The 13213-nt window shown below is 39.4% G+C and overlaps 1 protein-coding gene across 2 annotated transcripts in view; it reads right to left on the bottom strand.

The window, feature by feature from the left end:
* The window catches only part of ttyh1 (tweety family member 1), a 31432-nt gene that overhangs the window by 2206 nt on the left and 16013 nt on the right, over positions 1–13213 (bottom strand). The window contains exons 5-14 of one of the 2 annotated variants that reach the window (XM_005798800.2): positions 11564–11901; positions 10440–10535; positions 10263–10335; positions 7829–7904; positions 7605–7660; positions 6399–6491; positions 6220–6312; positions 6000–6139; positions 4187–4354; positions 158–236 (exon numbers count right to left, since the gene is read on the bottom strand). In XM_005798800.2, coding sequence (XP_005798857.1) covers positions 158–236; positions 4187–4354; positions 6000–6139; positions 6220–6312; positions 6399–6491; positions 7605–7660; positions 7829–7904; positions 10263–10335; positions 10440–10535; positions 11564–11901 — 1212 coding nt within the window. The remainder of the gene's footprint in view (positions 1–157; positions 237–4186; positions 4355–5999; positions 6140–6219; positions 6313–6398; positions 6492–7604; positions 7661–7828; positions 7905–10262; positions 10336–10439; positions 10536–11563; positions 11902–13213) is intronic. The other variant, XM_005798801.2, reaches the window with a different exon arrangement.

Raw genomic sequence — 13213 nt, 5'->3', positions numbered from 1 at the left:
TATAATAATGACTTATATAGTTCTTAAAGGGAAATTGGTATCAGGAGATCAAAGCCACAAAATTCTGATCGGTGCGTCTCTGTCCCTGGCATGAGCGCGGACCGCAATGGAAAAATGAAACACATCATGATGGCGTCATGGGCACAGAGGAACTCACAGAGGGGGGTGGGGACTGCCTGTCACTCAGGGGTAGGCTCTCATAGCCAGGGTTGCCATTGGAGGAAACGTTTGGAGTCCTGTATGGAGACAGAAAGAGACAAGGACAGAAGAGGGAGGGAGAGAAGGAGTGGGAAGAGAAGGGGAAGCAGGGGTGAGACACAATCAGAATGACACGGGGGATGAGGGGACCGCAGGGTGACGGGACCCAAAGACAGGTAAAAGGAAAGAAGAAGAGAAAGATTAGAAATAAAGTGCAGAAAAGCACAGCACTTAGTGTAACTATAAGCACCACTGGCCCTCAAGGGAAGCGCTGCGAGGGTCAGACAGGCACACAGTCCACTCCTGATGCATACAGAAACCTGCATTTAAGGCTAATTCATCACCAATATACCAGCTCTAATGTTATTGCTCTAATAAACTTTGACTTACACACTGCAAAAACAAAAAATTACCAAGTATTTTTGGTCTAGTTTCTAGTGCAAATGTCTTAATACACAAAAACTAGCTTAAGTAACTTTTCAGCAAGAAATAGGATCTTGTTTTATATAAATAATTCCTTAATACTGATTAAAAAAATAGTTGTACTTACTAGTTATAAGTGAAATAATCTGCCATATGAACAGGAATTTTTTTCCCATATTATAAGTTGTAATGTCTTGTTCCACTGGCAGATTTTTTTCACTTCTAAAATGGGAATATGTCTTGTTAAAAGTGAAATAATCTGCTGGGGAAACTAGTACTTTTTCCATCAATATTAAGGAATTATTTACTTAAAGCAAGCTCCTGCATTGTGCTTAAAAGTTACGTTTGTCTTATTTCAAGAGTACAAAGATATTTGCACTAGAAACTAGACCAGAAATACTTGGTAAGATTTTGTGTTTTTGCAGAGATCTGAGTAAATTTAAAATGAGTGGACTATGCTATAGTGCTTGCTCTCTTCCTAAGATATGTCAGTATATTTGTATCTGTGTGATAATATCATCAATGAGACTAATCAGAGTAATTTATAGCAAGATAGCACCAAGTAATTTGAGGGGAGGGGGAACGTAAAAGAAGGGGAACCAAACGGGGATCAGAAGGATCTTGGAGAGAGAGAAGCAGCAGGACAGTTTGCAGGGAGATAATAACCTGAGCGATCCGAACACCACAGTGAGGAGATGGATGACAGCGATGATGCAGGAGTGGAGAGTAGGGGGCCGAAGGGTTTACCTATTGACAACCTGAGCCTCACATCGCCGGGGATTTTTACGAGCGCAACCTCATCAGAGACGCCCCCCTCCCCCTCCGGCACAGCAGTGCACCTGAACTGCTGTCCAGGAGACAGGAGGCCGTTTGTAACCAGATCTGTGAAATGTCCCGAGCGGCACTACATTGTCTGTCCTGAAAACACCTGACAGACGGATAGACAGACACACAGACAGACAGACAGACCGACCGACCTCTGGAGCTGTGTCTGTTTCTCTGCCTACACTCTAGTTCACACTGACCTGTCTGTGTGTCTGTCTGCAGTTCATGTGCTCAGCCTGGCAGCTCTGTGTATGTGCATGAGTATATGTAGACACTGAAACTACAACTGCATCGCAATAAATCAGAAAAAGTTTATTTAATTAAATTCAAAAAGTGAATTCCTTGTAGCTTTATTCTGCACAGAGTGATATATATATATATATATATATATATATATATATATATATATATATATATATATATATATATATATAAAGTTTTTATTTAGGTTCATTTTGATGATATTGGCTTACAACTATAATCAAAACCCAAAATTAACTTTCTTAAAGGGCTAGAACAGGTTACTGTAGATCTATGGGCTACAGAAAACATGTTCATTGCAGTTTTTAAACTAATTTATTCTTAGAAAATGAGATTTCCGTTTTTTTAGGGCGTCTCATCCCTTTAAATCCAAATAAGCTGCTGCTGGCCACACCCCCAACTCAACGTTTACACTCACACATGAAAATGGCTGCAAATAGATGTGCAATTACACAACCATACATCTTTGAAAAGCAGAAGTAGAGCCTCCTGCACAACCAACAAGAATGTAGCAAGTGGTTTCTGGATGTTAAGTCAACAACAAAACACTTTTTTTTTTCCAGCATCCATTGTACAGGGCATACAGTTGTACAACCAGCTGACCAAACGCTGGGGTTGCTAGGTAACGGTGCAGTGCCCATCAGATGTGACTTAACAACTGGGATATTTTTGAAACAGCTTATTTTCCAGACACCAAAAAACATTTACTCATTGCTAAAAAAAAATTGTTGTTGTTTTTTTTTTTTTATAATGCTTGGGCTGTTTTTCCAAGCAGTTGAGACCCAAATGGAAGTACAACAATGTGTAAAATGTGAATTTTACATAATAGGTCCCCTTTAAAAACTTAAATAGAATATAAGACTAATGAAAAAATGTTTTTAATACAGAAATGTTGATCTGCTGAATGGTATGTTCATGTATAGTAAAGTAAGTCCACTCAGTACTTGGTCAGGGCTTCTTGCATGGATTATTGCATCAATGCAGTGTGGCATGGAGGCGATCAGCCTTTGGTAGTGCTGAGGTGTAAAGGAAGCCCAGCTTTCTTTAAAAGCATCCTTCATTGTTGGGTCTGGCATCTCTCTTCTTCCTCTTAACAATCTCTCTATAGGTTCTCTGAGGTCAGGACAGTATTCTGGCCAATAAAGCATAATGACATATGGTGGGTGGATTAAAGGTCACCTGCAGAGAGAACCATGAACTGCTCTGACATGTGCTGACTTTGGACTTGATAACTCTCCAAAATCCTGAACCCCAAATCATCATTGACTCGTCAAGCTTCTTGTGTTCTGTGGCTCTCTACTCTTTATCCAAACTCTGCTACATTAATATCCAAATGAAATGCAAACAAAAGGAGAACTTTGGCACACCGGGCAAAAGTAACTTTTCTCCATCTTTAGCATTTATCGATGTTGTCTCTGGTTCATGCTTAACACAACGAACCCCACAGTTTTAGGCCAAGCCCTGGAAATGTCAGTGTGTGATGCCTCACTATAATTAAAGTCCACTTATTTTGAATCTTCCCCAAAACTACACATTTTTCTACAAAGTGCTTTTTCCATCCACTCAACTTTCTGTTAGTATTGGATGCAGATGTAGGAAGAGGAAAGACTTTAGCCGCTCAACCTCTCACAGCCAGCTAAGCAAGGTTGGTGGCTTACACTGATTTATTCATTCTTTGGTTACCTAGCAACTCGCTCACTCTTTGGTTACCTAGCAACAACTTGTTGAGCAACTGACATAGCACAGCAGCAGTTTAAATTTTCACCTCTGTGCCTCATAACTACTTAAAAACAGACAACCATGTGGGGTGAAAACTGTGGATAAAACAGAAAAGGTCACACCACCAGTATAATTATTGATATCAACCGATATGAAATGCTTATATTGTGATACTTTTTAAAACTATGTCACCCAGCCCTAGTTTTAACGTAATATTTCTGTATCAAAATGCTTTCATTTACCGGTCTTGTGTAATTTTCTTACTTTCTAAAAATCCAAGCATTAGGTTTTGCCGTAAGTAAGCCATGATCATCAAAATTGATAGAAACAAATTCCTGAAATACTTCACTCTAAATGTAGTTTCACCTTTTTAAATTCATTTACTGGAATTGTTTTTAGAAGAAATTCTAATTTACTGGCGTCACCTCGTGTCTAATCTGCCTTTCTTTGAGCAAAGATGAGCGTAGCTTGCTAACACTGTGATAAATCTGTGTGATGTATAAATCACATCACACGTGTGTAAATCTGAAATGATGGACTAGGATTTTAGCTCAAAGCTCTCTTCTCAGCGTTGATTCAGACTCTGTGTTGTGTTTCTCTCCTGATGGACCCTGGTCTGAGATGGGGGTCAGCAGTGTGAAGGTGCCAGATGGTCCAGATGTGGCGACAGAATCACAAGGTTGATGTGTGTCTGAAAACATTCAGCATGTTTTGTCTGTCTGTCTGTCTGTCTGTGTGTCTGAGTGTCTGTGTTACTCACGGGAGGGGCGGCGCACTAGAAAACGGGGGTGTCCACCCGGCCCCCGGGTAATTATAGAAGGGGGCCATTGCCCCTCGCTGAGACCCCGAGGATGCCTGTCTACGTGCCTGATGGGAGGTGAAGGGGTCCTCACTCTCGCTGTCCGAGTCGTCGTACTCCTCTGATTCACTGTTGGCGTCCATGACAGAGAGAAAAAGCAAAAACGGGGAAACATAAGATCAAGGAAATGGAAACCATTGAGTCTCTGTAATTAGTTATAGTTGGTAGATTGAGTAAATTCAGTGTCAGCCACATTTATAGGAGCCCACCTTTGATTTGAGTAAATCTGTTCATTATGAATTGGTGAGGAATCCATGCACTACTGTTTTTCACAGTTATTGGTACCTTTGCTAACAATATTTTGCACACCTGACATAAATTTTGGAGAATTATGTAGTTGAAAAACCCATTGATGCTCTATTTTCAGTCACTGTGAAATTTTTTTCACAGTCCTCCACTGACTGGAGACTGAGCATGAGGTTCTTTTCCTGGAGCACCTGGACCTGGACTGATTGATGCTCAGAACCTTACACCTTGTACTCATGCAGTTGGGTCTTTATAAAAACAAATATCTTTGCCAATTGTTTAAAAAAATAATATCATACACATGAGATCAGTTTCAGAATAGTTTTTATCCACAAACTTGCAAAATTCTACGTTGTTCTATGTTGTTTTAAACATGCCAAACCCATAGGGGGCAGCATAGCACAAAGGTAAAACCTGTAAGTCTCTCAAATTGCTTCAAAATAACCACGACTTCCTGTTCGGAATTAAACATGGCGGCAGAAGGTTCATTTGCGTGGAGAGATATATATGTTGAAGTACTTTAAAGTAGCGTTTTCAAATATAAAATTATTAAAATACAAGGCGATGTTGATTGGAAATCTTGTCAAAACCACATATGCGTCGCAGACTGTAATGCACTGGACGCTAAATCTCCGTTTTCCCATGAACACACGCAAACAAATGTGAATTTTCTCAAATCTCTTTGTCAGAGTCTTTATAAATAGTTGGTTTTAGTTTAAATTAAACTGAGTTTTTGAAAGTGCATAAAATGTATTAGTTTTTACTACATGTGGACTAGGCGTCTAATATCTGGACATGCTAGTGTGCACATGCCTTTAGATGTAATGACGCAGGAAAAGATAACGCCATATCAAAATATTCTCCATCATAAGTGCCACAGCTTTCACAAACCATTCATGCCTCACATGTACGTCACTGCAAAAGATTTGAGTGAGTCAATCCTGATGGAGTTTCTCACAACTGTGCCTCTACAACATTTTTCTCTGTTACGAGTGAAATAATCTGCCAGTGAAATTAACAATTTTCATCAACAATAAGAAATTATTGACTTAAAACAAGCTCATTTAAAGTGTTTGGTATGTTTATCTTCAACGATCACACATAGCAAAATCTCTCAGTATCCTTATAAAACTCTATATGACCTACTTAAGGATTGTTGTGAATATTTAGCTACTATTACCACATCAGCCAAACCTATACAGTATGTATACTCTTAAAATTAACTCCAGTGTTTTTGTGCACACTAAATGTTGAGAAGTATTGCATATAATACAGAAATCTGTGATGTTTATTGTCATAATGAGCTTGTGTAGGAGGCATGGACTGTGAAACAGTGGAGTAACAAATTCATCCTGACATAAATACTTTCTGCTTTTAAAGCAGGAATGTTCACCATCGACAGTCGTAAATGTTAAAGAGTAACAGATATCTGAGCCATTCAAATGCCTGCATGATGTTTCTTTTTCACCTGGGAAAGCTTCTCCAGGCTCCAGGCAGAGAGCAAAGGATGGCAGTGAAGGCCAGGCCAGAGAGGAAAGAGTAAAGGGAGAGGTAGAGCAATCCCTCCATTCCGTCATAACACAGGCCTTTGAGTGAGTCGATGTAGTCCTAAAAGGAGAAAAAAAGGGATACAATGCTCAGAAAGTTTGGAGGTCATGGTTTGGGAATGTTTGGTTTTAATGCAGTACCTTATTAAGGATCCTGCAGTTCAGCAGTGCCACCAGCTGATGAAAGTTGCCCTCTGTGGTGTTGAGTATCTGCTGAACCTCCCTGAGTGATTTCTGCAAGTGGCACAAAGTGGACAAATATGAGAATTTTCCTGTCGAGTCTTTTACTTGCATTTTTCTGTGCAAAAGCTGTTGCCTACCTCGGCTTTGGGGAACTGTGGCAGAGCATTCCTTTCCAGGCTGGAGAGGTGTGTGTGGATGCTTGACAGCGCCCTCTGAGACTGGGTCAGCAGCTAAACCCAGAGATTCACTGAGGTCAGTGCCATCACATGCTTTTGATTTGTATTTTCACTTTTACTTTGTTTGTTTTCTTATGAGTGTAAGTGCTAATCTGAGTAATCTACAGTATGATGTTCATCATTGAGACTTTTAATCATTCTTATGCAATTTTTTTTTATATTTTGTGTATCTTATTCAATGCAGACATGCTCAAATAATTCTATGTTAACAATTCAGCAGATGAGCTATATCACACTGCAGAGAAATCATCAAAAAAAGCATTAGATGGTTTCCTGTCACAGACTATCCCTCCATCTCATCATAACACAGGCCTTTGTGTTATGACACAAAGCATAATCTATACATTTTCCTTTTTTAAATCTTAATTTTGGCACCAGTGGATTTTATTCCACATTAATTAGACAGAAAAAAGGATTAAGAGAGAAGGGGAAGACGTGTAAACGCTGTAAAATCAAGTAAAATTGGAACAAATGCTGTGCAGTTCTGGATGAGAGTTTAGTGAAATTATTGAAGATTCTATCAGTCATATTATCTATTGATATTGTTATTGATACTTTTTTTTCCTTTCTGACTTGAGTTTTATTAGTTTTCCATAAAGAAAATTACACTGCAATTCTACACTTAACAAGGCATAAGCTAAACAATGGTTGGTCTTTGTGGACTCTCTGGAAAAAAATGCCCAAAACAGTTATGAAAGATTTCTATTGATCTGTATTGTTATTGATTTAGACCTTTCAGCCTCCACTAATCTCGCTTTGTGATTTCACGTTTCTGTCCACATTCTGTCTCAGTTGCCGTCACCCCCAGTCGCTTCATTGAAATACTGCTGGCAACTGACTGTAGAATATTTAGCAGATTGTAAATTTCCCAACCACGAAACTCTTCTGTTGTTAATTTGTGGTTTGTTTTCTCTGCAGCTGGATGAGGCAGATTTATTCAAATAATCACGGTTGGTTTGATCTGATGAGTTTATGTAAACAAACTGGCCGTACATGAACATCTATACTTCTCGCCCTTCTGGGAAGCTTTACATTCCACTTTCCTACTCAGTGCTCACAGTTTAATGTGCTGAAACATGCCCACATGACTGAAAGCGATCACATTACCTGCTGGAATGGACTGTTCATGCTCCTGCTGCAGGTCAGGTAATAATCCAACACGTCTGAATGGCCAGCAAAACAGCAGCACACAAAAGATCAGCGCACAACAGAAAGGAACATTCATCTGGTATTGTTTTAGATTCTGCTATATGAGGCGCATTTAGGGCAGAAGATCATGTACAGGGCAAGGCTTTATTTTTTTATTTTTCCAGAAGCTGCACCATCTATACCTGAGCTGGTGCCGGTGGTGATCTGGGTGGAGTTGAGGACGAACGTGTTTGGTTCAGAGCAGAAGTCGCTGAGGGCCTGCAGCAGGAACCACAGACGGAGAAAGATGGGATGATATGAAAGGACTGATGTTAGCAGATGTTAGTAGAAACATTGGCCAGTTGAAATGTTTAACATATCTAACTGCAGCCCAAACTTTATAGCAAGCATTATGTTGAATCCTCCTGTGTTTTTAATCTATTTTCTATTTATTTTATTTTTGATTTAATCTTCATTTCACCAGTAAAATCCCATAGCGATTAAAATCTCTATTCATGTAACAGTGGCTACAGGTTAATTAGTGCTTTCCCTCCTGAACTTATTTTGAGTTGGATGCACTTTAAAGATCCAGTTATTTGCTAAAGTGTTCGGACTGCTCTAACTGTGAAACATTTTTCACATTACAGCCACAAATGGGTTTGCAATTTATTAGCCTATTGTGTGTAACAGCAACTAGGAGTCTGCATTTATTGTATCTTTTATTATTTCGTTTATCATAATAAATTTCTTGTCATGTTAAGAATTTTGATTTATTGCTGTCATGATAAATTCCAACTAATAATGTTTTTAAAAAAAAAAACGGTCTGGATTGTTATTTTTAACCATTTCCTCCACTGTTTGTTCAACCAATAAATTTGAAAACATGACTGAATGCAGCTACTGCGTGAATTGTAATACTAATCAAACTTTTTTTTATGTAACTGGTGTCCTAAAAAAGTGTTTTACACATTTCTCAAGTTTTGCAGCCTTCACAGTGATATAGTTGCCTAAAAAAGTAATAAAAAGTTCTCTTTCAACATTCGTTTCGGTATCTCACTATGGGACACGACCCCAGCGCCTGTCCCCCAGAAGCTCTATTTCATTACGCCAGTCTGGAGTGGCTGGTAGAAGTGACGGCGGCTCCAGGAGGAGGGGCTTCCTCGCACTATAAATGCCTGACGTCAAGCAAGCGATCTTCAGTCTAACACCTCTTCTCGCTCCCAGAAGCAAGTCTCAGACGGCTGGTACGGTAACTATTGAGCTAGCTAACAACTTGGTCGCCGATATTGTTATCACAATAGCAGCACAGAGTATTGCAATAGAACTTCAAGTCCACATCGCCCCTCAGATCATCACAAAAAGTTGGTGAAGTGGAAGGAAAATTAAATAATATTTTACATGAGCTATGGATCTCTGCAGCTCCTCCAGAGTTACCATGGGTGTCTTTGCTGCTTCTCTGATTAATGCACTCCTACCTGCCTGTTTAGGTGAATATGATATTTTAATCTGATATTATTTAAGGGTATCAAAACAAAGTGGCTTAAATGCAAATGTACATCATAGTTCCCATGTTTCATCCAATTCACAGTAAAACCCCATTTTGTGTTGGTCTAAATCAAGAAATCCCTATAAAATACACTGAAGTTTATTGTAAGAATGTGATAAAATCTGAAAACGTTCAAGTGCTAGACCACAAAAAAAAAGTCACAGCCTGAGATCGCCCCACCAGAAGAGGGAGTGAGAGCCCCACACAAGCTGACAGACTGGAACCACTGACCCAACACAGCACAGACTGGGCCGCATCACAGCTGCTCCATTGTTTCCCTGTCAGTAACCAAGGACAGAGTGGCTCTGTGTGGACACACACGCTTTGGGACATCTCCCACCAGCCCCACATGACACTGGGAAACTGAATAGAAAATATATCCACACTTTCGACTCTTTTGACTCTTTTGATGAAAGCACCTCCCCCCGCCCTCCGAGACAATGGCCGCACTTTACAACTAAAAACGAACATTCTTTGGCCGCAGATGTAAACAGGCTCTTCGTGCTCCATAAAAGTCAGCCTGTCTGCAATTTTAAGGGTGAAACAGTACAGCAGGGTTTGACCTTTGCTCCCAAAATTGTAAATGTACATTGGTGTTATTACCCAATATGTCAAGCTGCAGCAAAGGCTTTGAGCTTATCCCACTGACAGCAAGCCGATTGTTTCTGCTTCCTGATCCTAAAATGCACTCCCCAGCTCTTCCTGTCCCCTTCTCACTCTTGCTTAAGGCACTTCTCTTCATCTTTTATCTTTACTTCTCCAAGCCAAACGCCCACAAACTTGCGAGTACACTTGCATGCAAGAACGCGCACTCCGGTGGGACAAATGCACTTTGTTAACAAGCGTGCACACGCTCATTGAATCTTTAATCTCTGACCCATTTTCCTGCCGTCTTGATTCTCTGCCATGACTGCAGCATTCCCTACGAGGCTGGGCTTTTCACAGTTTAGCACAATGGAGACAGAAATTAAACACAGGCCTGCCATCAGGGGCCAAGGGTCCTTAATCCATCATCTCTCAACTGCTGCCTTTCACTGACAGTCCCTGGTATCGTTCCTGTTTCTGCCCAGTTTTTCTGGATCCATACTCACCACCACCGTGGCCGTTTCCAAACCCAGGGAGCCCCAGCTAAGGAAGAGAGCCAGCCATGCCAGCACGGTCATCCTGTGAGGAGGGAGGGGAAAGCAAACACTGCTCAGCCAGAGGAACACTCAGTACATCAGGCCAGAGCGGTTTCAGTCTGGAGATAAAATACTGAGTTCACTCACAGGATGAGCAGCCAGCGGGCTTGCTTGGCCAGTCCAAGCAGGATGAACAGACACACTATGAGGTCGAGCAGCAGCAGCAACACGTACGACAGCCACCTAAAGAAACACGGAGATTTTCACACCAGTGATCAAACGAGCAGAACCAATTTTCTCCTTATATGCAATGCAGTAAAGAAAATATCAGTTGAGTTAATTGCATTCAACCTTTAAGTATTAAAAGTTGTATCGCAAGACATGAAGGGTGAAATTAAAATTCATAATCAAGATGAATAAATATGATGGTATTAAATAAAATGTATATTTATTTCAAACAACTGGTAAAATGTCATGTATCATGGCAAGCATAAAATGAATATTTTTTACTGTCTTACTTTGGTATACTGTTTAATTTTTGTTTGATTTTACTTAAGCAAAAGAAATGGATAAATCAAATTTGACCAAAAATGTATTTTGATAAAGCAAACTTGATCATTTTGATAAGTTATCATTTTTGATAACTTATCAAAATGATACATTGTTCTCAAAATTATTTATAAAATGTATCAAATGTTTAGAATTTGATCAATTTGAATTTATCAAAACAGAATTAATACATTTTGATTTATAAAATCAAAATTTTATATCAAATAAATCAAATTTGATTAAAAATTTTATTTGTCAAATAAACATATCACTAAAAGTAAACAATCATTTTATTTTTATTGTTTGAAATAAAAATAAATCAAATTAAACAAAAAATAATCAGGATACCACAGTTTAGTAATTAATCTTCAAGGCCCAAGTTAATTTGGCAGTAATGTGTTAATGTCTCATGTGAAGACAGTCAATAAATGAACTATGTATCCATCAATGAGGCTGTTTTGTTTTTGTCACAGTTCAACTTAACTTCAGCCAATCATTAAGTTATATTTTTTATATTTAGCCACTAAATATTTAAAAAAAAAACCTGCAATTTTAACTATTTATCTTTGCTATTTTTAATAATGTGAAATTGTACATTGTCATTTTTGCATAAATTGTATTTATCTGTGTGTTGTTAAAGACGATCAAATTTTTTTAATAATTTTCCACTGAATAAATATGTATCCACAGAAATCTCTTTAAACTATGATAAATAACCTTACCTGTAGTCCTCATTGACTACCAGTGTGTTGGCGGCCCAGCCAGGCGTGAAGGGGTTGGGCAACAAGCTGCTGGTGGGCACCACCGTGGGAACCACAGAGGGCGGGACGGGCGTCAGGGGCGTGATGGACGCCCCGCTGACGCTGCTGTCGTTTCCCGGCCCCACCTCTACGCTGGACCGGGCCAGGGAGATGGAGGAGAGGAGGTTTATCACGTTCTCGGACAACCTCCGGCAGTTCCGCGTCGACACCAGGAACGGCTTGCTGCCGGAAAACATCTCCTCCATGGAGCTGAGAGGGCCAGAGACGGAGAGCTGCAGTCCAGTAATGGTGTCTGAAATCTATGAGGGGAGGAGAGGAAGAGCGTGAGGGCGAGCTGAGTGGGATAAAAACCACAAAACAAGCATAGTGGTGCTTATAATTGCACATAATTGCTGCACAGAGAAGGAGACAGTTCTAATGCACTTATAACCTAAAACATCGCTAATAGATTAGAGAGCAGCTCCCTTTAAGAAGGGGACGTCTGAGTCAGAGCACCAAAAAAGGACTCTGCACATTTCTGTAACCAGGAGATTTAATCAATTAAGTCCCTAAAGTCCCCAAAAACTTTTCAGTGAGTCAAACTTAATCAAAACTATGAGCCGGGTGTTGATCATGGTGAAAGAAACGTCTCCTAGCTAGACAGGAATGTGATCTCTACAAGCTGATCTCTATTGATTTGCATTTACACTTTTTCTAACAGAGTCAGCACATCAACAGACTTTGTGTCTCATTCAATCTGTCATCTGTCTGAATCCTTCACCATGGAGATTAATCTGCAGTCACAAATGGAAGCTTTTGTTTTTTAAATCAAAGTTTTTTAATCTAGATTCCTGTAAATTAGTTTATGATTCAAATTGTAGACACTCAATGTTTATATTTGCAGCACTCACCAGATTACAGACGCCGCTTGTGAAAATGTGTAATTAGCCTTGAAATAATATTAATCTTTTATTGCAGGAGACCACTCTCATGCTAAAAACCCTGAGTTTTGACAACTTTATTAACCTTTTTCACAATCCTAATCCCTGTCCATGATGACAACATGAATCTGGATCCTCATTCAGTCTGGTTAGTCACATTTTCGGTTGTTTTAAACTATTTTGACTGTAAATATAGGTATATTAAGGTGGGAAAGTATTTTCTTGCAAAACAAAAACCCATTTGTCTCACAAGAATTGCATGATCTATTTGTCTTTCCCATTTTAAGGACTGGCTGGAAGAAGTGGGCCTCTTTATCAACTTATACTTTTCGAGAAAACAGAAAATGATAGATTTCTGGTTAAAAGTTCGGACCAACTTTAAATGATCAAATATACAGTACAGACCAAAAGTTTGGACACACCTTTTAATTCAATGAGTTTCCTTTATTTTCATGACTATTGACATTGTAGATTCACACTGAAGGCATCAAAACTATGAATAACACATGTGGAAATATGCACTAAAACAAAAAAGTGTAAAACAACTGAAAATACCCCTTATATTCTAGTTTCTTCAAAGTAGCAACCTTTTGCTGTGATTACTGCTTTGCACACACTCTGCATTTTCTTGATGAGCTTCAAGAGGTCGTCACCTGAAATGGTTTTCACTTCATAGGTGTGCCCTGTCAGG

The sequence above is a fragment of the Xiphophorus maculatus genome, chromosome 3, assembly GCF_002775205.1.
Source record: "Xiphophorus maculatus strain JP 163 A chromosome 3, X_maculatus-5.0-male, whole genome shotgun sequence".
Lineage (NCBI taxonomy): Eukaryota > Metazoa > Chordata > Actinopteri > Cyprinodontiformes > Poeciliidae > Xiphophorus > Xiphophorus maculatus.
This window is presented reverse-complemented; position numbering and strand designations above follow the sequence as displayed.